Source organism: Rattus norvegicus, chromosome 17 (assembly GCF_036323735.1).
Source record: "Rattus norvegicus strain BN/NHsdMcwi chromosome 17, GRCr8, whole genome shotgun sequence".
NCBI classification, from domain to species: domain Eukaryota; kingdom Metazoa; phylum Chordata; class Mammalia; order Rodentia; family Muridae; genus Rattus; species Rattus norvegicus.
This window is the reverse complement of record NC_086035.1, coordinates 9271707-9295596: the sequence shown is the minus strand read 5'-3', so window position 1 is coordinate 9295596 and position 23890 is coordinate 9271707. Positions and strand designations below refer to the sequence as shown.

The window sequence follows — 23890 nt, the reverse complement described above, 5'->3', positions numbered from 1 at the left end:
GCCCCTGACTCTTAACAGAAAACCAAACAGCCAAGGAGTAAAGGAAAATATCTACTTCACAGTATAAAGCTGTCTTGGTGGGTCTCTCTGTGCTATGTTGCATTTTCTGTAAGGTTTTTACTTGGAAACTTACTGCCACCCCAGGGTGACCCAGCCTCAGGGTCCTAAGTCCTCATTCCTAGACACCCCTAGACTCTACCCCTTCTCAGCAGGAATTAGCCAGAGTGGTCATTCCTAGAGAGACAGACCCACTATTATTTTTATGGTTTCTTTTCTCCCTCTCTAGAAGCCACCCAGAAAGACCTCACAGCAAGCCTGTGAGGAGAAATGGTCAGGGAGACAGACACTAAGACTGGTACCTAAACTGACCAATAGAGGAAAGGGGAGGACCCAGGAGCCCTGTGGACTACCTAAGCCAGAGTTACCCATCCTGAAGAAATGAGACTGTGCTTTCCACTTGGACTGATCTTCTGTGTCCCCTGGGCATTCATGTGTGTTCCGGGCTACATGACTTTCCTGTATGGAGTCAACTTGGTCATGGGGCTTGCTTAGGAAGCTGCTTCTGGGCACATCAGGTAGAGGTCAGGGTGGACGGGCAGAGGCTAGGCTGTTCAGCTTAAGTAACTGAACACACAACTCACACTAATTTGAACAAATAGGGATTTATTTCTTTCACACACACAAGACAAAAAAAAAACACCCCCCCCAAAAAAAAAACAAAAAACCCCAGCAGTTGACCATCCAAGGCTTGAGGCAGGGCCCCCTGTCTAACAGATGTGCGCTCACTCCAGTCCTGTTTGTCACAGGTGTTTTTGCACCCTCAGGGTCCTACCCCATTCCGGGCAGGAAGAGAGGACCTTCCGCACCTCATGTCCTCGGCTCTCCCGAGCCACAGCTCACAGGACCTCCCTTGCTGGAAGGAAGCTGGGAAGAGAAGCATCCCAGCCGATGAGGAGAGAAAGGGGCAGAACCAAGAGTGGGTGTCTGGGGACCAGCCATGGGTGCTGGAGGATGAGTCAGAAAGGTTCGGCCACAACTGGGGTGGAGACAGCAGGGACGATGACGTCAGCACTGTGCAAGTCCCACTTGAACAAAGTGCCGATTTTTAAAGGCTGAAGTTAGAAACCTTCAGGAAAATCATCTTTGGAAAATATTAGCAAGTGCTGTTTAAGTGTAGGTCGCACGTCAGATGACATCATTACCAAATCAGGAAGCCAAGCGTGTGGGAAGGAACCTCTGCAAAGCGTGGAACCAGACGGCTGAAAGCAAGAATCCCTCCCCATCAGTAAAAGGGGCTGGAACCGAGGCATCGGAGGACGCCCCTGACCGGTACCAGAGACCCTTGGCCCGATGCAGAGAAGCACACGGCAAAGCTTCCCACCCCCGAGCAGAACTCTGATGCCCCGTGTTGAGGGGGTGGAAGGGGAGGACAATTCTCTTCACAGTGCAGTGTAGCTCTGGCTAGCAAACTGGCAACTGCGAGCGAGCTGCAGACCCGAACTTCTCCTGTCGCGTGAGAACACGGCTCACGAACACTTGGGCCCGCACCATGTCTAAGCCAGAGGCCACCTTGCAGTCACCAGCATGCGCACCAGAAGGTGTCCTGGGCCACATGTCCAGGCCCTGAAGAGCTGAGGAACACATCCAAACACTATTTAAAAGCTTTTTAAATCTACAAGTTAAGGAAAAACTTCACCAACCATCATCTCGGTGGGGAGGAGACAGAAGAGGCCACGAGTGAGCAGCCGTGCATTTCCAACACTGCGTTTATGCTTCAGTCATGAGGAGAAACTCCATTGTTAGGAGCATATGACAAAAAAAGTAATTGTGGAATCATTCCTGTGTGAAAACAGACAACTCTGGGGATGAACTTAGAAACAACTCCTCACAAGTACAGTGAGGCTATGCAATGGCAGATGGAGACCCCCCCTGGAAGGTAAAACAGCCCTACCGTCACTTTAAGTGCTGGCACCTAAGTCTGAGATTCATCACTGACCCCGCCCTGGTCCTGCCCCACAAGGCTTACTAGGCCAAATGTGGAGAAAGCCGGTTTTTTTGCTTTTTAGTTCCATATGTGTGGAGACCTCTGGACAGCTTCAGGTGTGACCTTTGGGAATGCCGTGTGCCTCTGGCACAGAAGTCCCCCAGGGACTAGTGCGCCCCAGAGACCATCAGCCACCAGGACTGTGATCCAAGTGTCTTACTGACGGAGTCCTCTCCCAACTCTGCAGCAGCGGCTGTCAGGGTGGCTCTAACCAGTGGTGAACCTGGATTCTAATAACTCGGAGCACCAGGAAGGGCCAAGTTAGAACCAAGAACTAAGGGTCAATCCCGACCGCAGAAGCCTGGCCTGGGCTCCAGGCCTCACTGTCGTGTAACTCTTGACACCCCACCAGGTAAGTGTCACAGTAAGTAAGCATGCGTCAAAGGAAGGAATGGGGTTCCTCTGAGGCTTGTGACAGGCTAACCCTGGGAAGAAGCTGGATGCTGGCGGTTACTGCGACTACCTAACCATGGGCAGTTTCTGACCAGGACAGATGGCTCCTAGCAGCTCAGTGAACAGCTCTGCTGAGAGAGGTTGGAGATGGTGGTACGAAAAAGCTGTGTTTACTCCATGGGCTTCCACCAAGACTTGCAGCTATGAAGTGAACTGTAGAAGCCACGTTGCAGAGATGGCCGCCTTTGCTTGTGCGGTAACAGACCAAGCACTGCTTGATTGTGTGGAAGGAGATGATGAGGAAGGAGACAGACTCGGTAAGTCCCCAGGGAGGGACAGGGTAGTGACCAGAGCTGGACTGGAGAGGACATGATGATTCTCCATGTAGGACCCCTGGGTGGTGAAGGCTGGAAGCTGGCTGTGGGGATGCTTACCCTCCACTCAGTCCCCGGCTTTGTTCCCTCGAGGTACAAAGGGAACAGCACTGTTGACCCCAGCTGTCTTCATCTCAGCAGCTCCTTTCAGATCACCTCAGTCTCCTCAAGATTTCTGCATTGCTCTTCTCCATCCCCAGTGCTTGTGCCCTGGGCTGAGGTCACATCCTGTGTACAGTACCCTATTCCTACAACATTGCATACTAGGCAAAACTGCGTGAGTCTTGCTTGACCTGAGAGTCATAGTTCCCCTCCTGGTGACGTGACAGCCACCATCTCTCTAGGACAGAGAGAAGGGATTAGGAATCACCAGAAATTAAAAAAAAAAAAAAGGCTTTAGGACAGGCACAAGGCTGAGATTGGCCACTTTATTTAGTAAATTGTCACACCCTGGCCCTATTGAACGGTCCTCCAGCCTTAGCTGAGGTCTGCCTTCGTAAAAAGTTACCGGGAAGCAGGAAGGCCCGGAATCCCAAACCCTGTTTGCTACCACAGGCCTCAGAACAAAACCACTGCCTGGAGCCCTAAGCCATCCCGTGAGTACACAGGGCCTCACCTGGGCCCCAAATACAGACTCCCTTGTCCCCAAGAGCAAGCCTTGGGATGGGGCAAAACCCTCCAGCTGTGGGGATGCTAAACCCTGACCCGGCCCTGCCAGCTGTCTCAGCTGGGCAAGAAGCAAAATGTACGAAAATACTTTAATTATTTCTTCGAAACAGTTAAGAAATAAGGTTGCTTGGTTTTTACAATCCCAGTAGAAAAGAGTTCACGTGAGAGCCCTGACCCAAAGGTCAGGCCCTTCCCAGCCAAACCGGCCTCTCTCAGTAGAAACGCTTGTTCCGCTCCTGGCGCTTCTGAAACACCACGGCGCCCACCACAGCACAGACGATGATGCCCAGGAGGGCGCAGAGCAGCAGCAGGAACACCCTCCACCCCGTCAGGGGCCCACCTCGGAAGTTTCCAGTGGGGTCATCCACATTGTCTACGGAGAAAAATGTACAAGCGTGAAGGGGCTGCCTCACAACTGGCTCTGTGACCTGGACAGGCAGGCACTCCAGCCGCCAGGGCAGCACTGGTAAAGGGCAAGGGTCAGAAGAACTCTACTCAACTCTGAGGCAGTACTCCGCCGGCGGTCCCCAACAAGCAGCTTAGCCTTGCAGTGTAATGTGGCCTGTCACTCAATGCTCAGTCCCTTACCAAGCCATCAGGGGCAGAGCTAGACATGGAGTGGACACTTTGGAGATGGCAGCCATCAATGAGTGAACAGAACCACCAACCCCCATATCAGCTGGCCCCTGGGGATGCAGGTGGGGTGAAGCCATTGGCATAGCTGGGAGCAGCAACCAGAACTGACCAAATGTGCCATGTGGCAGGACCAACAGAGCTCCAAAATCTTAAAGATGGGCTGGAAGGATAGCTCAGGAGTTGAGTACATACTGAGCCAAGTTCGCTTCCCAACACCCACGTTGGAGGCTCACAACTGCCGTAACTGCAGCTCCCGCCGGTGGACCCACCAGGCCTGGGAGCTACACCTGTAATTCCCACACCCAGAGGAGAGGCAGGAGACTCAGGCCAGCATCACCGTCAGCTCTACAGTGAGCTCAAGGCCAGCCTGGGAGGGCTCCACAAAATAGAATATAAAGTGAAATGTCCTATTACAAAGAGCTGTTCTGGCTTTTCCTGGAAAGCTGGGAAGACGGGAGAAGGGTCTATACTTTCAGTAGATCAGTTGGCAGGCTATGGCTCTGAGGATAGAAGGAATATTAGAATATTAGGTGCCTCTTCAACTCAGAACGCTGGGGAGAATGTGAGAATTATGGGAGTGGAGGGAACTGAGGCTGGGGTTATAGGTTAACCACCACCTGTCTTTCTGGTTGAGCAAACCTAAGAGTCAGCCCGCAAGTGGGTCGTACAACTGTGACAAGGGCACTTACTCGGCATGCTATGTCCACGTGGACAACAGACTGACCACACTCTAGCACACACTAGTGGACACCAGGAGCTCACATGTGTGGTGCTGACTAACAGAATCCATACAGCAAGAGAGCAACTCATTCTTTACCAAACAGTCGCCAAGGCTGACCTAATTCCCTGGCCTCCAGCCACAGAGTCAGAGCCCAGAGCCCAGCTGTAGGAGCAGCTCACCCCGGAGCAGCTTACCCCGGAGCAGCTGCATGCACGCACCTTTAGGGGACTTGAGGAAGTTGACACCAGGCTCGATCTTGGTCCAGTCGATGCTCTCCTCCTCAGGTGTGCGCTCTACTGTGAGCTGGAACAGCTTGATGGAGATGAGGTCGTGGTTGTCTACGGGGCAGAGAGCGTCCCACCTCAAGACACGTCCCATAGCCCGCCCCAAAGGAAAGCTGCTTCCTCAGCGGCAGCAGGACAGGCCAAGGGAGTGGGTTTCTGCTTTCCTAAGTGACTGCTGAGGGAGGGGCTGAGTGCATTGTGCAGCTCAGCAGATGCTTAGCATATATAAAAGCGGGGTGCAAGCCTGGGTTTGGAGATGTTGGGAGTGCCCACGAGATAAGACAGAGGGAAAAGCATTAACTTTGGTGTTGGAAATGACCTGGATCTGAACGTCCAGGCAGCAGTGTCCAATCCATACCGAGCCATTGTAGTGGCCATGCCGTGCAAATGCCCATGAGTGCGGGATGGAGATGAGCAGAGGATGTGAACTAACGACAGAAAGCAGACAAGGGCCAGCCAACGTGACCCCAAGAGCTCCCAAGACAGGGAGCAGGCAGGCAGTCTCGTCAGACCCACACGCTGGCTGCAGATCAGCAACTAAGCCTGAGACCAGGGAAGGACATGTTCAACACTTCCACTGGCATGAAAGATGCTGACCATCTCAGAGGTGGGCAGAGTCCAGGATGTGGCTGGGCCGGCCAGCTCCACAGTAAACTCAGCAACCATGTGAGGCAAGGCTGTTCGGGGTGCGGTGGGGTGGGAGAGATGAGGAGCTGCAGTGAGAAGGCAGGAGCTACACAGCGAGCAGCTGGTAGCCAGGTCAGGCAGCCCCCGCCCAGCATCGGACACTCAAGCACACAGACCCTTGAAGCCCAGGCCGAGCCTTGAGCATCAGCTTCCGAGTCAGACTCTGTTCGCCACCGAAGTCTGCCAGTTTCTGCCTATCTTAGAGAAATTTCCCTGGATTTCATTTACCTATGAAAACACTGGCTGGTGTGGTGGTGCACACCTCTGATCCATCCCAGTACTTAAGAGTGAGGCTAGCCTGGTCTACACAGAGAATGCAGGACAGCCAAAGTTGCATAGAAACCCTGCACACACCCCAGCTCCGCCCCCTCTAATAATAACCCTGGTGCCTGCCTGGAACCTGGCACTGAAAATCCTCTGAACATCAGCAGAAACCAGCACCCTGGGGCGCTCTCCTCTCTCAAGTGGCCACTCCAAACAGCACTGTGGACCATCTACCTGCCACAGACGGCCATCTGTTCTACCAAGAACCCTCTGCAGACTGGATGCAATCCCAGCCCTGAGAAGCTGAGGCAGGGGAATCACTATTTAAGGCCAGACTAACCTAGACAGTGAGTCTCATATTAGCCTGGGCCACAGAATTGGAGGCTGTCTCAGACCCAAAGCAAGAAAACCCTGCAGTCATGCGGGAGTGCTGTCAGATGAGACTCCAGGTAAGCCAGGGGATGGGAAGGAGGGGCGTGGTGGGTCCACTACCAAAACAAGTCTGCCCGTGAGCTGCTGACTACTGAAGCTGGGGCATAGGAACTTTAAAGAGACACCACAACAACAGAAACTCTGGGACTACATAGCCTTGCGCTCTTCCTGGAGAGGAGGGAGGCCTCTGGATAGAGAGGACATTACAGTCCCTAAAGAGTTTATCCTGGGGATGACTAAGTCCTGCTGGTTCATGCGCATCGCAGCCCGGGCTGGTCAGCTGGAGCTGGGCTCCAGGCCTAAGACCTTTCTAGACATCCCTAGCAGACTGGGTCACAGCCAAGGGACACCATTAAGTACCACCAAGGTCTGGTAACCCAGCAAGGCCCACAGACACTAGTAACCTGGGGAGTGGAGGGACAGGAACTCCAGAGCCAATGCGTGCTCTAAAGGAGTGAAAGCTGGGGAAGGAAGGGTGGGGGAAGACGCTCGTGGACTAAGGCGGGAACAGTTTCAATGAGGGAAGCAAGGACGTTCACACTCCAGGAAGACGCTAAACAGATGACCAGGTCCCAAGCAGAAAGGACAGGGCAGCTGGAGTCCCCTTGAGCACAGGGAGAAGTAAGCCAAGGCAGGGAGGAGGTCTGAGGAGGGGCCTGGCATGCCAACTGGGATGGTGGCCATTATAGTTCTGAGCTCACGGGTAACTTAACAGGCACCAGGGACAAAATGTCAGGGTGCTGTGTGTTAAGGAGGGGCACCATGTGCGTCATATCAGTGAGAGACGGCAGCTGGAGTGCAGCAAGGAGAAAGTGGGGGCCTAGACGAGGGCCGGGGTGACACCGAGTATTCTATCCCAGGCAACCAGAGAGGGGGATGTCATGTTCAGAAGGGCGGACAGTGGAGGCTCAATGCCTGCGTTCCTATAGGTCTGGTGCTGGGAATCTGTCAAGTTACAATACCTAGACCCAAAGTCTCCTCTCGCCTAAAGGTCCAAGATGAACGAAGAGGCCAGCCAACTGCTTGGACCTGCACACCAATGCTAAGGCTGATGGTAGAACAAAGGCCTGCAGAGAAGGGAGGCCATTAACTGCTGAGAGCCATCCTTTCACACACTCACCAGACAGGTCGCCGGTGCCAGCAGAGGCTCCAAAGTAGTAGCCAGTAGGCAGGCGCACCCCTGTGACATCGATGCAGTTCTTCCACTCGTTCTTGTCCTCCAGGTCGGTCATCACCTGCAGCATTGGGCAGGTCAAGCGCCCGCCCAGGTCCCAGCCATCCCCCGGAGCCTCTGTGGAAGCAGCTCAGGCCTAGTGGCCTCTCCCTCATGCCTGCTCACCGTGAGGCGGCCCCGGGAATAGCGCACAGCTAGGAAGGTGTCGTGGTCCCGGTTGCGAAAGTCAGCCGTGCAGCCTGCCAACTCGCTCCAGCGCCCATCTTTGCTGTGATCATACGACAGAGAGCCATTGTTCACCATCACCGAGATGTACGGGAACACACGCTGGAACCGAGACACTGGTTACTCCGTGCCCAGCCAGCCTGGGCCACACCCCTGCCCCGCGCCTCCTGCCCCGCGCCTCCTGCCCCGCGCCTCCTGCCCCGCGCCTCCTGCCCCTGCACGATGCTGTCGGCCAGGACCACAGCAAAGTTCCAGTCCCTACCCTCAAGCCAGCCCTTGCTCACAGCCCGCAGAGGAGAGCAGAGTCCTACCTCAGTGGTCTCGTCATTGGGATATGTGTCCAAGAAGACGGCCAAACCGTGGAAGTTGTCTTTGCTCCCAAACACAGGCCCTGGAATTAGGAGATCCTTTCAGAACAGGATCAATATGGAGGTAACCCATGGGTAGCTCAAAGGGAGCCTGGGCAGAAGTAACAAAATCTAACCACTAGGAGGGAGGGAGGGAGGGAAGGAGTGGGGGAGGGAGGAACCTTGAAGGACAAAGCAGGTGGGGAGAGCCAGGCCTCTCAGGACAGAGCTGAAGACTGAGACAGAAACACCAGTGCCACGAGTTCAAGGACAGCTTCACAGCTTCAGCTGTGTGCTACTAGGTCAGCCAGGGCCACAGCGAGAAGGCTGAGGCCTTAACGATGAGGGCAGGCAGCAAAGCAAGTGTGGTACTAGCAGTGCCCGATCCAGGACACAGGTACGGAGCCACTGGAAGAACCTGAAGCTACAAGTGACACTTTCTGCAAGGCCCCAGAGGGGGCGGGCACCTTGGGCTTTGCTGGCTGCACAGTCTTCATGGGACAGCCTGAGTATCTGGCCTTCCAAAATGGACAGAACGGGCCTGTGAATGGCCAGCGGTAAAGGCTCTAGCCACCAGGCCTGGCGACTTTAGTTCCATCCAGAAAATACAGAAAGCATGAAGGACAGAGCGGACTTCTGACTTCACAAAGCTACCCTTTGCTCTCCACAGGTGCTGTGATATGCATGGGCACACATGCACACACACAAATATTTTTAAAATCTGTGGGAAAATGGCCAGGTGTGGTGGTGTATATCTGCAGTCCAAGTTGAGAGACTGAGACAGAAGGAATATTTTCATGTTTAGGTAGCCTGGGCTGATGGGTTTAAAACCAGAGTGGGAAATATAGTCAAAGCCTCTAAAAGTAGTAAGTAGGCAGAATGGTTAAAACCACATCAGGAGGGGTAGAGCAGAGTGCACCAAAGGATCTCCCGCTTCCCCCCCAGAGCAAGGTCAACAGCAGTCTCCCAAGAGACACGCAGAGTGACCACAGGCAGGCCACTAGCCAGGTCCATTTACCGCTGTGGCGGGCCAGCAGCTACACCCGTGCCTACCCCACCATTCGGGCGAGGGCACCTCCCCACCTGGTACAAGGCGGTCTCGGGTGTACCACAAGGCGATGCCGTCTCCATGGAGATTCTTCTTCCCGGTACCATGGACTTTGAAGTGGACATGCATTTCCCAGTCCTTAAGGAAGCATGGCTGGAAAGGGAGTAGAGAGGCCCTCAGGGTTACAAGGCTTCCAAGCAAGCAGGAGTAGAGCCCGGCATGGTCAGTACCACATACTTACTCCAAACTCTACCAAAACCAGGCAATCACTTCACAGGTCAGGGGTCAGGAACAGGACCTTAAGTGACACTGGACCCAAATGGTGTTTCTGGGCTCTCCGAGGCTCAGTCTCTGCCAACCTTTTTCCTCAGCGTATAACCCCAACCCTGTTTTATCAACCTCATCTATGAGGGCCCATCCTAGAACCTAGGAGAAGATCGCCAGCCCCACTTAAATAGCTGCTGTCTCACACACACCAGAAGAGGGCATCGGATCCCATTACAGAGGGTTGTGAGCCACCATGTGGTTGCTGGGACTTGAACTCAGGATCTCTGGAAGAGCAGTCAGTGCTTTTAACAGCTGAGCCACCTCTTCAGTCTCACAAATTTTAAATACAAAATGAAAAACGATTCTGAGGCAAAATAACTTGCTTCGTACCCGAGTCTGACTGAAACGTTGGCTCCTCACAGCCTCCAGGCCTTCAGTGGGAACCCACCTATTCCTTCCTACAGCCCTCTCCTTACCCTCCCAGGGAGAGATGAGCTGGAGCTCACACCCAAGACTGGCCTCAGGCAAACCCAGCCCTGCCAGATGTGGCACCAGTGCCATGGCTGGCTGTTCAGGGCAGGGCTCATGCCACCCCCAGAGGAAGCACAGGCTCCTAGCAGTGGAGGACATCAAGTGCAGAGCCAGCTCTGCCTACAGAGAGGGGAACTGCTAATCCCCAGGAGGCCCCGGGGAAAGTGAAGCATCAACACACTGATGGTGAGTGAAGCAGCAGTGAGGCACTCCACCAGAAGCTGGGGCACGGTAGAGCATGTCTACAGCCAGTAGGTGGAAACATTCCAGTGTGGGGCTAGCCTCGTCTACTTAACACCCAATGCAGGTGAAGGTGCAAAGACACCTCTTGGTGTGTGGGGTTTCAAGCTGCAACCCCCGCCCCCTAGTTTCTTCTGGTTTTCCTCCTCTCCCACTTCTTCCTCTTCTTAAAATATGGTTTTTTTTAAATTTTTTTTAATGTTCATTTTGTATGTCTGTGTGATCGTTTTGGATCTCCTGGACTGGAGCTATAAACAGTTGTGAGCTGCCATGTGGGTACTGGGACTTGAACCTGGATATCCTCTGAAAGAACAGCAAGTGAGTGTTTTTAACCACTGGGCCACCTCTCCAGCCACCACGGCCACCACTTTTTTCCTTTTTTTTTTTTTTTTTAAAAAAAAAAAAAAAAAAAAAAAAAAAGGATTTCTCTGTGTAACTGGAGTTCATGTTGTAGACCAGGCTGCAGGCTGCCCCCCAACTTACAGAGACCGACCTGCTTCTCTCTGCCTCCCCAGTGCTGGAATTAAAGGTGTGCACCACTTTGCCTAGCGCATTTTTTCCCCTCCACCTCTTCTTTCCTTCTTTTCTCCCTTCCTTTTTTCCCTCCCTCCCTCCCTCTTTAAAGTGTGTGTGAGTATCCAAGACAGGCCTTGTTGTGTACCCATGGCTAGCCTCCGTCTCCTGCCTCAGCCTCCTGCCTCCGTCTCCTGAGTGCAGGACTCAGGCACGTGCTGCCTCACCCCTCTTGGTCTGACACAGTTATTTAACAATGCCAGCCTCAAGAGCACTTGGACTTGGATCCACAGATCCTGGGGAATAATAAAGGATGAAATGGTAGCCGAGAAAGACAAGCAGGCAGCAGCAAGGGAGGAGGGTGATCTCCTTCAGAATGACCCTAGGTACCTGTGGACTTACAAGCTGAAAGGTGAAACAGACCCTTTCCTCCCCAAGCAGCTTTTGGTCATAGCATTTATCACAATAGTAACCAAGCTCTCTCTGCCTCTGTCCCCCCCCCCCCCCTCACTCTCCCTCCCTCCCCCTAAGCCTGTGTGTCTGAGAGGATGCCGTAAGGACAGGGTGGCTGAAATGCAGCAGCCAGCACAAGCAACCTCTAACGTCATCAGAGTCCATCCTCACCTAGGGGTCCGATGGTGACAGCAGCCACTGCAATAACCGGGGGCTGCCAAAGCAGTGCAAAGGGCTGTGTGCCTGACTCCCAGGAAAATATCACTCCCCCAAAGCATTAATATTTCTCCACTTTTTTTTTTCTTTTTTTCGGAGCTGGGGACCGAACCCAGGGCCTTGCGCTTGCTAGGCAAGCGCTCTACCACTGAGCTAAATCCCCAACCCCAGATTTCTCCACTTTTAAGCCCACCCCCCAACTCCTGATCCTCAAAGGTTGAGAGGCTGATTTTCCAGTTTATCTCCCACTTCTGTTCTCGGCCATGAAGAATTAACACTGTCCCCAACTACTCAATTAGAGGTGGTCCTGTTACTGTCTGCGCAGTTCCAAAGGGAAAAGGACCTGGCTTGGGAACAAAAGACACACAGAGGAACTTGATAGCACAATGAAACATATTAGTCTTATAGCCAGGAAAATTTCAATTCAAAAATTAAAATATACTATGTTCTACCACAGGTAATGTGGCTGGTGCACCGACTCACCAGCTTCGTGAACTAGCAACCTGGGTGACCCACCCTGGCCACACAACAGGAACTATCAAGTACCTGGGTGACAGACAACTCCCAGCAACAGCTTCCCCAGCTCTGAATTTCACTGGTCTCCGTACAGCCATGGATCGGGAAGAGGCAGCTAAGAGATGGTGGCAGGCAGCCATAAAGACAGAAGCAGGGGGCTGGAGAGGTGGCTCAGTGGTTAAGAGCACCGACTGCTCTTCCAGAGGTCCTGAGTTCAAATCCCAGCAACCACATGGTGGCTCACAACCATCTGTGATGGGATCTGATGCCCTCTTCTGGTGTGTCTGAAGACAGCTACAGTGTGCTCATGTACATAAAATAAATAAATCTTTTTTTTTTTTTTTTAAAAAAGACAGAAGCAGGGGCTGGGGATTTAGCTCAGTGGTAGAGCACTTACCTAGGAAGCGCAAGGCCCTGGGTTCGGTCCCCAGCTCCGAAAAAAAAGAACCAAAAAAAAAAAAAAAAAAAAAAAAAAAAAAAAGACAGAAGCAGGGAGCCTGACCCTCGGTCTGAAATCTAAAAGAAAGTACACTAGAGGGGCCACACAGGGAAGGACTCAACTCCATGAGGGGCCACCCAAGGGGGAGACTCAGCTCCATGTTGGGCCCTCTTCCTGGAATCAGAACTGAGACTCTAACAGTCGTGACAAGTAACCAGAGACAGGGTGAGACTGAAACCCAAGAACGCAGAGGAGCTCTGCAGACTGCACTCCTGGTAACCATGGCCGACGAGCCAAAGGGCAGTTAGCAGGCTAAGTGGTATTCTTAAACTTTCACTGAGAAACAAAATTGCAGAACATATGATAGGGTAAGGGAGAAACTTAAGGACAGATGAAGAGATAATTAATACAAAGTCACTCAGACAAATACCAACAAGGGGTAGGGTGGCAGAGAGAAGATTTAGAGAGATCCCAGAATAAAAGGCACAAATAATTCAATTCCAAACTGAGACGCATGAGCTGCAGAGGTCTGTGCAAACCCCAGCAGTCCTACAGCCAAAGGAGAGATGATAGGCTACCTTCTGGATGTGAACTGAGTGCACCCCCAAGGTAAGAGCGGTGAGAACTGCGGGTGTAGTGCTTGCCTAGATTCCATCCTGACTATCAACCTCCTCTGCAAGGACACACAGGGGTGGGTATTATCCACTCCTAGTCTCTGTGATTTCTCCCTTTCATGTATTTCCAATGTGATGCTATTTGTGCTGTTTCTTTAAGATGTACTTTATTATTTTTAATGATTGCAAGTAAGCACAGGTGTCGTGGCAGTCAGAAGCTTGGATTACACTGGCTGCTCTGTCCTGTCTCATGTTGTTGGGAACCTAACTCAGGCCTTCTGCAAGAGCAAAGCATGTTCTTAAACACTGAGCCATCTCTCCAGCCTGTTTTTTTGTTGGTCCTGAGACAACACAAAGTCTCACAGCGTCTGAGCTGCTCTAGAACTCACTATCTATACCGAGGGCTGGTCTTGAACTCCTGATCTCCCTACCTCCAACTCCCAAGTCCTATTTCATCATGCCTTGCCTTGAGGTAAGGCTGTGGAAGCCCTCAGAGTCCACACCCTGATATCTGGCCTTTCAGACTCCAAACTTTAACTCTGTATTTGTGAAAGTTACCCTTCCTTACATCCCTCATTACAGCAGCAAACAGTAACAGATCACCTTCAAGGAGCTAACAATAGCAATAGACAATTTCAGACAAAGAAAACCAAAATGATGAGAATGAATTACCAGCAGCCCTCTCACACCGCCTTTGTTCTTCATGGAGAAGGAAAATGTTCCGATCCACAGGAAAAGTCAGAGGTTCAGGAAGAAGAGTGAACAGTCAGTTCAGAACTAGAACCAGAACTGGCCGCACAGTTCTGCGCAGCTCACAACAGAAGAGACTAAAGTAAAGGTCAGCCACAGATGAACCAAGACTTCAAGGTCCCAGCACTATCCAGGGAGAAGGTCAAAGTACACCTCATCCTTAGACTCTGGCAGAACATGAGTGTGGCATGCACATGCGTGTGTATGTTTGGGGAGGGCTGTTTCTGCAGTGTCCTAGATCATAGGGTCTTGGCATGTGACTCAGGACAGGCTTGAGCTAGCAAACTTCCTGCTTCTGCCTCCTACATGCCTGCCACCTACACACCTTCCACCTGTACCTATTGCCCAGGTAACCATAAACAACTGAAAATCAGGAGGTGGGAGAGATGGCTAACAGATTTTTTTTTTTTTTTTTGGTTCTTTTTTTCGGAGCTGGGGACTGAACCCAGGGCCTTGCGCTTCCTAGGTAAGCGCTCTACCACTGAGCTAAATCCCCAGCCCCAAGATGGCTAACAGATAAGAAGCAGAGGCTCTTCCAGAGGACTTGAGTTCAGTTTCCAGCACCCAGCACCCTTAACTGCCCCTAGCTCTAGTTCCAGCGGATCTGATGGGGCCTTCCGGCCTTTATAGGCACCCGTACACATTTGTACACACACAGAAGCACAAACATAAATAACAATAATAAAACCTCTGAGAAACAAGCAAACAACTTCCAAACTAATAAGAGGCAAAATGAGCCCTGGAGAGATGGGCATTGGCTGCCTATGATGGTTTGCACACGCTCTGCCCAGGGGGTGGCATTATTAGAAGCTGTGGCCCTGTTGGAGTAGGTATGTCGCTGTGGGTGTGGGCTATCAGACCCACTTCCTAGGTACCTGGAAGTTAGTCTTCCATTAGCAGCCTTCAGATGAAGATGTAGAACTCTCAGCTCCTCCTGTTCTATGCCTGCTTGGATGCTGCCATGTTCCCACTTTGATGATGGACTGAACCTCTCTGACCTGTGAGCCAGCCCCAGTTAAGTGTTGTCCTTATAAGCGTTGCCTTGGTCATGGTGTCTTCTGTTCATGGCAGTGAAACCCTAAGTAAGACACTGTTCTTCAAGAGGACCCAGTTCAACTTCCAGCACGCACCTGGCGCGAACAACTCCAGTTGCAGGGGATCCAATGCCCTCACACAGACATACACACAAGAAAAACAACAATGCACATAAATTAAGAAGTTATCAAAAAAAATTTTAAAGAGGGAAAATGAGTAAAGAAATGGTCAACTCAGGTTATCCAGACCAGAGAGAAGAGGGCAGGGACTACATCAGCAAGAGAGAAGGCTGAGCCTACTACAGGAAGTGAGATGAAATCCAAAGTTAGGCTCTGGATTCATTCATTCACTCACTCACTGCTGCAGTGCTGGGATTGACCGCAGTGTGTCAGAAAGCCCATTTCTTCCCTAAGCTCTTAGCAAAATTTGCTAGAAGCTCCCTTTTCTTCCTGTCTCTAACATGACTTTGGAGTAGAGGAAAATGAGAGTCAGCTCGTTCCTTCCCCTGTGGACTCTAGGGGTCCAAGTCACTTTATCTTAGAAATAAGGGTTTGCTAAGTTGCCCTGGTTAGCCTTGAACTGACTCTGTAGCAGGCAGGCCTTAAACTTGTTCTCTTGCCTTAGCCTAAGTAGCTGGGGTCACAGGGACATGTCAGCAGGCCTAGCTGCTTCTTCTTTTCAATGGCATGTGACTCTACGATATTTCAAAGTAAAAATTATGGCTGGGAGGGGTTGGGGATTTAGCTCAGTGGTAGAGCGCTTGCCTAGCAAGCACAAGGCCCTGGGTTTGGTCCCCAGCTCCGAAAAAAAAAAAGAAAAGGAAAAAAAAAAATTATGGCTGGGAATGGTGGCTCACACTAGTTATCCTAATACCCAGAAGGCAAAGGTAGAAATATTTAGCATATTGTCCTCAAATTTGCTTTACATGGAAGAAAAAAAAAGGAAGAAAAATTAAAATAAAAGTCTGCAAACAGAAATCCTTGACCAGGCTGGAGAGATGGGTCAGTGGTTAAGAGCACTGACTGCTCTTCCAGAGGTCCTGAGTTCAATTCCCAGCAACCACATGGTGGCTCACAACCATCTGTAATGAGATCTGATGCCCTCTTCTGGTGTGTCTGAGGACAGCAACAGACAGTGTATTCATGTACATAAAATAAATAAATCTTTAAAAAACAAAAGAAATCCTTGACCATGGCACAAGTAAAACTAGGAGGGTTAGGAGCTGTGGCCTTGTTGGAGGAAGTGTCACCCTGGATCAGTTAGGCTCTGGGGTTTCAAAGGCCCGTGCCAGGCCCGTTGCCTCTCTCTTCCTGCTGCCTGCGCATCTAGATGTAGGGTTCTCCGCTCCTCTCTGCCTGTGTGCATAAGCCACGATTAAATGCTTTCTTTTTTAAAGAGTTGCCATGGTCATGGTGCCCTTCACAGCAACAGAGCACTGACTAGGACAGTTCCTGAAGATGACACAAGGAAAGGGCCCAAGCCAGTGCAAGGCCAGCCTTGGAACAAAAGGACAAGACAAGGGAGAAGAGAACAGGGATAGTACGCTTATAATGGCCGTGTCAGGAGGACACAGGGGAAAACGAAGGGCCCAGAAAGTCCCACGGGACCGCAGACCTCCCAACAGCGTATGCACCCCAGACTGAAGACTGACCAGCACAACAGTGAGCCTCCAGGAGACTTAAATCAGATGCATTGCAGTTTGAATTACTTCTAAGCTGCTTTGTGGGGCCATAGTTCTTATCCCTGAGTCCACAGAAGTCCTAATGCCTTGTTCCCACACCGGAACAATGGAAATAATCACCTTGCAGAAACACATCATTTAAAGTCAGATAGTGTCTATATCTCTAATTGAACAAAACAAAATGCAGGGACAATCAATCAGCTGTCAGACCATTACAGGGATATCATATGTAGCCTTAGCCACTCGGAAGGCTGAGACAGGAGGATCACTTGAGACCAAAATTCAAGGCCAACCAGGAAAAATAGCAAGACCTTGCCTCACAAAATAGCAGACAGAAGACCAGGCGTGGCAGGTCACCCTGTCTACTTCAACTCCTTCTGGTCTACTAGGTTAACACTGCCTCAGCCTGCACACACGGATGTACGTGTATTACAGCAGTTGTTCTGGAATGCCACGATGCTGAGGTGAGATGTGACTCCAGGCATAAAGTGCCTGCTGCACACAAGCACCCATGCTTGGATCCCAGCACCCAAGCACGCACAAGCAGAGCCGCAGGCACTGAAATAGGCAGATCCTGAGGTCTTGCTGGCTAGACAGCCCAGTTGAGACGGCAAGTCCCATGTCCAATAGAGACCTCATCTCAAAGCATAAGGTGGTAGGCAGGGCATGGTGGCACATTCCTTTCATCCCAGTACTCCCGAGACAGAGGAAGGCACATCTGAGTTCCAGGCTAGCCTGATCTACCTTGCTATTGTTCCAGGCCAGCCAGAGCTATATTTCTAAAATAAAATCAAAATACATACTATGGGCTAGGGAGTTAGGCAGGCTAGTACAGTGACAGTGCCTGCTCTGCAGTCCTAAGGACCTGTTTGATTACAGAGTCCACATTAAAGAGAGCCTGACCCGGCGGCATGCCAGCATGCTTCCGGAGCTGGGAAGGAGCAAGTGGAGAGCAAGCTCCAGGACAGTGAGACTCAAGGCTGCTGGCTCCTAATGAGCAAGGACCTCTGGCCTCCATGTGCACACACAGAACACACAGAACACGCACACCCCTGCACACCCCTGCACACCCCTGCACACCCCTAATGTGCTCTGACACATGGTGGTGCAGCCTATAATCTCAGCACGTGGGGAACTGAGCAGGAATTCCAGATCATCCTGGGCTATGTAGCAAATGTTAGGCCAACCTGAGCAGCTGAGACCACTTCTCAAACACAAAACAGACCTGGATGTTCAGTTGAGTTTATTCTTACAACCTCCTTTATGAGCCTTTCTTAAATGCCCAGCCAAGCACCCAACTGTCCCTCTGACCCTTCAGCAGATATTTAAGCCCAAGACAACTTCTTCAGGGGAAGGAGTGCTGTTTTTTTTTTTTTAATGTATGTGCAGATGCCAGAAAATGTCAGAGGGTGTTGAATACCCTAGAGCTAGAGACCCTCGATGTGGGTGTGACACACAGAAAAGCTATCTTCTGCACGAGCAGCAAATGCTCTTATGCTGCTGAGCCATCTCCCCAGCATCCTACTTTATTTTTAAAGAACGTCTCTCTCTCTAAACCTGGAGCGCCCTTAACTGGCCGGCCAGCAAGCTCCAGGAGCTTCTTGTCTCTGTGTCTTCTGGGCTGGGATTACAGACAGCCAGGCACCAGGGTCTGTACCCGAGTACAAGGGAACAGAGTTTGGGTCCTATGTTTGTGCTGCCAACATCATGCCACTGAGCTGCCTCCCAGCCTGGGCTGCCTCCCAGCTTCTGTATCAAGTTTTAAAATGAGGACGGGGATATACAATTCTGAACTGGCACAATGACAACAATATGTAAGCTTAAGACCCCCGCTGCTGCCTTTACACAAACTCACTCCGATGCAAGCAAAGTGGCCTTTCCAGCTTTCTGTGTCCTGAGCCCCAGACACTAGGCACTCGGACGTTCTCCTCACCCGAGCCAGTGACAGCTGGGAAGGCAGAGGGTACTTGGGAAATGTTTGCTCAGCCAGTGCCTCTCCCAGATGGAATACAGAAATCACCTCTGCAGTCCTGTCAGGAGGAAGTTATCTCTCTGAAAACATTGAGCAGAAACTTCTAAGAGTTCCAAGCAATTTCTTTCACGAAGTATAAACGCTCTCCATCCAACTATTTTACAAACTATGATCAGGATCCAGCAGCCAAAATCCAGGAGCTGAACAAAGGAAGGCTGTAATGCAGCCAAAGCAAGCACAGGATCCTCTTGGTTCTGTGACATTACCAAGCCACAGCCTTGCATCCATCACTTGCAAACCTAATTTAGATAACTACCTTGGATGTATCTGTTACTTGTGGATTAACCCAATTCCTAAAAGTTCTATCGACATTTTTATCTTGCTTTTTACAAAACAATATTTTTATTTTTAAAGATTTATTTATTTAATGTATATGAATACATTGTTGCTGTCTTCATGCACACCAGAAGAAGGCACTGGATCCCCATTACAGATGGTTGTGAGCCACCATGTGGTTGCTGGGATTTGAACTCAGGACCTCTGGAAGAGTAGTTAGTGCTCTTAACCGCTGAGCTATCCCTCCAGTCCCAAAACAATTTTCATGTGGGAAAAAAAAAAAAAGGCTACATTACCACCTAAAAAAGTGGCGTCCAAGCTATACACGAAGTTCAGGAGTGAAATGCTTGCCTTGCCTGGCATGCATAGGTCCTGGACTCAATCTATGGCACCACAAAATAAAATAAAAAGGAAAGAACCAAAAAAGTATCTGAAAAGCCTAACCAGAATGATGTGACAGACTGTGACTTGGGGACAGGAGGTTTAATCGAGCACTTGGTGTGTGTGTGGCATTTAAATGCAGGCTTAACAGACGAAAAGTAACTAAGAAGCAGTCACGAAGAACCAGAATGCACTGTCCCAGACAGAGTGAACAAGACCAAAGCCCCTGAGGGAAGGAGGCAGCCAGGCAGGCTGGAACAAACTGACAGAATGACGGAGATGCTAGTCACCAAGGGACACGTTGTGCTGAGAGAATGTAGTTTTCCATTCGTGAGAGATCTCGGACTCTAAGGGTCAAAGCCAAAGCTGAATGAAGAGAGTAACCGCAGATGCCACTAGCAGCAGTGTGGAGACAGGAAGAGAGGAGGTGCTGAGGAGACAAGCCAATGAGGCAACACAAGACAGTGTAGTCTCCCAGAACTATTGGTAAAATCGGCCAGAAGCGCCAACAGAGTGCAAAGACAGAAAAACTAGGCCACTGGCCAGCAGTGGAGGCAGTAGGGAGTTAGATCAAGCAGGCTAATGAGAAGCCGGTTTCTTTTCAAGTCATGACCTATCCCCAGATTATGTCTTTTCTCCCCTTTGCCAACCCATACCTCTCCTCAGCGTAGACATTGCACAACATTGCTACCACACCAAAGCAATGACATCTCAGGCTCCCTGTTCTCTAAGGGCAAAGGCCACAGACACAAAAACTGCTCCTAAGTTCAGTGGAGACAGCTGACCACAAGAATCAACCTAGAACTGAGAAAGGTAATTAAAGGGTTTTTTTTGTTTTGTTTTGTTTTGTTTTACATTTCTTTTTTTTTTTTTTTTTTTTTCAGAGCTGAGGACCGAAACCAGGGCCTTGCGCTTGCTAGGCAAGTGCTCTACCACTGAGCTAAATCCCTAACCCTAAAGGTTTGTTAAAGGGGCTCTCTCATTGCTAACCAGGAGGCATCGAGTATATCAGTGGAATTGAAGATCAGTTGAAATACTGTTTATTCTATTCGGTGACTATACTACCTCAGCATAAAGTCACGAAATCTATTCCAAACACCTTGTTTGAGAATTAAATCTGATAAAGTACCCAACACGCAGTAAAATACTCCACAAGGGTAAAGTTCCACCCTTCCCGCGATTAAGTGGGTTCGATTTAGTCTGACAACTGCACTCCTTTCTCGTTATGTGACTTAGGGACGTTCAACTCTGCACCTTAGCCTCTTACTTCTTATGTCATTCATTAAAAGGTGGACATCATTACTTACCTTGTATGGTTTCTGAGGAAATGAAGTGAAAGAGTTAAGAGTCGCGTACAGTTTCTGACACACAGTAACTACACAAGCCTCTTTGACGATTTGGGTAACCAGGACAGAAGATCAGCAGGACAAAAAAGGAGCGCATGTATATACTAATCTTGGTCCTGAGGAGGCATCTGTATCACTGAACGGTTATGTTTAGTCTCTTGGGAAAGACTTACCTGGTGGTTCCAAATAGAGCCCTCTTTGCTGCGCTCGTCAGGGGTCAGACGCACGTACTGGCTCGTAAGCATCGTGCTGCCTTGGAAGTCCCAGAGCGGCATGGAACTGGAACCGACTCCTGCGGGCAGAGACGGACAGGGACAGGTGCTCAAAAGGCCGCGCCAGAAATCTACTGAGTTGCCCTGCTCAACAAAAAGGGCATGTCCTCCTCCGACTCACTCCAGCCCCGCGCGTCCTCACCCTTCACTGCAGGCCTCACCTTGGTAGGGCTTGATGAGCGAGTGCTCCCGCTTGAGGTGTTCACTGTTGCCGTCGGTTATATCCGCAGCCACCAGCCCCAGCAACAGAAGAAAATGTAGAAATGTAGTGGGGCCCGGGCCGGGGCCAGGAAGCCCAGGCCTCCCTGGGCACCGCTGACCCCAGCCCCAGCCCCAGCGCCAAAGCCAGGCCTCAGCCGCCATTCTCCTTTTCTCCCGGCCACTTCCGCCCTAAGACTTCCGCCTTCCGGGTGTCTTTTCTAATGGTCTCCGGCCGGAAGCCCTCCAAACTATTATCACCGGAGAGTTAAGAAGGAAAGCCTGGCAGTCAGCGGGATGGCAGCCTTATTGGTTGGCCAGCCTCCTATCCTAGTAGAGCGCGGTTCCATAACTTTGGAGGTTCCTGGTCGCCTGTCAGCCGGCCACTACCAAGGGTTCTCACGAGCGACAAGGGATCCAACCAATCACGGAGCAGCACGTTAGGCTAGCTGGCCAACGAAAAGCAGAGGTCTCTTTTGGGGCTGGAGGAAAGCGATTATCGTCTTCGAAGTGAAGCATCCTGGAACTTGTAGTTTTTGCGGGCCGCTTGCGCAAGGGAAGCACACTCAGTCCTAAGCTTCTGGAGAGATCTTGTGTTTGAAGTCACCTTTTCGGGATAGTGGGAAAAGCAGTACTGGAGTGAAATAGAAAGCCTAGAGGCCAAAACCAGCGCCACCTTGGACTCGGTGGGTGGGGCAAATCCTTTAGGCCACCTCTAGCTAGTACCGCTCTTCTGGAGATTTAAAGAGGCCAGTTATTTGAGAGCCTCTGCTACCCCTAATTAGTCAGATTGAAGCAGGAGGAGCAGACCGGATCCTGACCTGGCACCTCAGTTGAAAGCCGGAAGTCATCTGGCTCCAAAAAGTGTCAGTTCCTGTGGACACACAAAGTGCCAGTGGAAGGTCCAGGACTGCTGGTTTAACATTTTTGGTCTCTAACCAGATGCCGTTCTAAAGTTTTATCTATTTATTTCATGTATGAATACATTGTAGCTATCTTCAGACTCACCAGAAGAGGGCATCAGATCCCGTTATAGATGGTTGTGAGCCACCATGTGGTTGCTGGGAATTGAACTCAGGACCTTGGGAAGAGCAGTCAGTGCTCTTAACCGCTGGGCCATCTCGCACACACACACACACACACACACACACACACACACACACACACACACACACACAAAATACTGTTCCATTGTATCGGTTAATCTACTTAGTAAAACGTTTAGCTGCCAATACTTTTTTTTTTTTTTTTTTTTTTTTTTTTTTTTTGGGAGCTGAGGACCGAACCCAGGGCCTTGAGCTTGCTAGGCAAGCGCTCTACCACTGAGCTAAATCCCCAACCCCGACAATACTTTTTTTTTAAGTACTTTAATTTACATTAGAAATCCTGACTTTGGGGCTGGAGAGATGGCTCAGTGATTAAGAGCACTGACTGCTCTTCCAGAGGTCCTGAGTTTAAATCCCAGCAACCACATGGTGGCTCACAACCATCTGTAATGAGACCTGATGCCCTTTTCTGGGGTGTCTGAAGACAGCTACAGTGTACTTATATATAATAAATAAATCTTTAAAAAAAAAAAAAAGAAATCCTGATTTCGGGGCTGCAGAGATGGCCCAAAGATTAGGAGTACTTCCTGCACCAGGCTGGCCTGGAACTCACACAGAGTTCACAAAGGCTGCCTCTCCTTTCTAAGTACTGGAATTAAAGGCATGTGCCACTATGCATAGCTTCCAATATACTTTAAATTATCTCTAGATTACATGTAATACTTAACAAATTGTATGTAATGGTGATGTTGACAGAGAATGACAAGAAAACTTTGTGTTCAGTGAGAAGTATGCTTGCTAGTTTTATGTCAACGTGACACAGGCTAGAATCTTTTGAAAGAAGGGAACCTTTGAGTTGAGAAAATACCTCCATAAGATCTGGTTATAGAGCATTTTCTTAATTAGTGATTGATTCAGGAAGGGCCAGCCTATGGTGGGTGGTACCAGCACTGGGCTGGTGATCCTGGGTTCTTTTAAAAACCAGTACAAAGCACTCTTCCATAGTCTCTGCGTCAGCTCCTGCCTCCAGGAGCACACTCCTGTAATCCCAACATTTGGGAAGCGGAGGCAGGAGGATCAGGAATCCACACTCACCCTTGGATTCATAAGAATCTTGAGACCCCCTGAGTGAGGGCTACTTGAGACTGTCTCAGTCCAAGTTCCTGCCCTGTTTGAGTTCCTGTCCTGACTACCTTTAGTGATGAACAGTGATATGGAAGTGTAAGCCAAATAAACCCAATCCTCTCAAAGTTGCTTCTGGTCATGGTGTTTCCTCGTAGCAATAGTAACACTAAGACAAAGAACATTATTTCCTAATATCTCCCATCTATAATTAGTTGAATGCACAGCTGTAGATCCTGCTGATATGAGGGTTATGTTTATAAACATATATTGTGTGTATGTGTGCACATACATACATAGAAAAAGAACATACATATACAACAAAGGCCCTCTGAGCACCCGCTTCAGAGACTTCCCTACACCCGTGCAAACTAGGCTCTGGGCATTGCACTGAACTTCGCTTGAGGCTGAGTTTGCCAGGGGCGGTCACAGCTGAGTCCCAGGAATGTAGAAAAGTGCACCTTGGAAGTAATTAAGTGTTGAAAGAGCATTTGTTCTAGAACCTCTCCCTGGGTCACAAAGAATGAAGAGTGGTTCATCCTGGATTTGTCTGAGAAGTATCTCTCAGCAGAGGAAGTGGAGTTAGAGGCATGAACTTAGAAAGGAACACAGTGGTTTGGAGCAGATACGGAGTTCGTGGTATCTGGACGTGGTAGCACACTCC

The 23890-nt window shown here is 50.3% G+C and overlaps 1 protein-coding gene across 2 annotated transcripts; it reads right to left on the bottom strand.

Moving 5' to 3' along the window:
* Positions 1 to 646: 646 nt before the first annotated feature.
* Lman2 (lectin, mannose-binding 2) lies at positions 647 to 21235 on the bottom strand. 2 transcript variants are annotated; one of them, NM_001115024.2, is made up of 8 exons: positions 21022 to 21235; positions 20762 to 20880; positions 9334 to 9451; positions 8215 to 8294; positions 7844 to 8005; positions 7625 to 7739; positions 5056 to 5175; positions 3551 to 3853 (listed from the first exon to the last, which is right to left on the bottom strand). In NM_001115024.2, the coding sequence occupies exons 1-8, from the start codon at positions 21221 to 21223 to the stop codon at positions 3693 to 3695; spliced, it is 1077 nt and encodes a 358-aa protein (NP_001108496.1). In that variant the 5' UTR covers positions 21224 to 21235; the 3' UTR covers positions 3551 to 3692. The 2 variants fall into 2 exon arrangements, with proteins under 2 accessions (XP_063132214.1, NP_001108496.1); XM_063276144.1 differs by lacking the exons at positions 20762 to 20880; positions 21022 to 21235 and adding an exon at positions 13760 to 13916 and having other exon boundaries at positions 647 to 3853.
* Positions 21236 to 23890: the final 2655 nt, after the last annotated feature.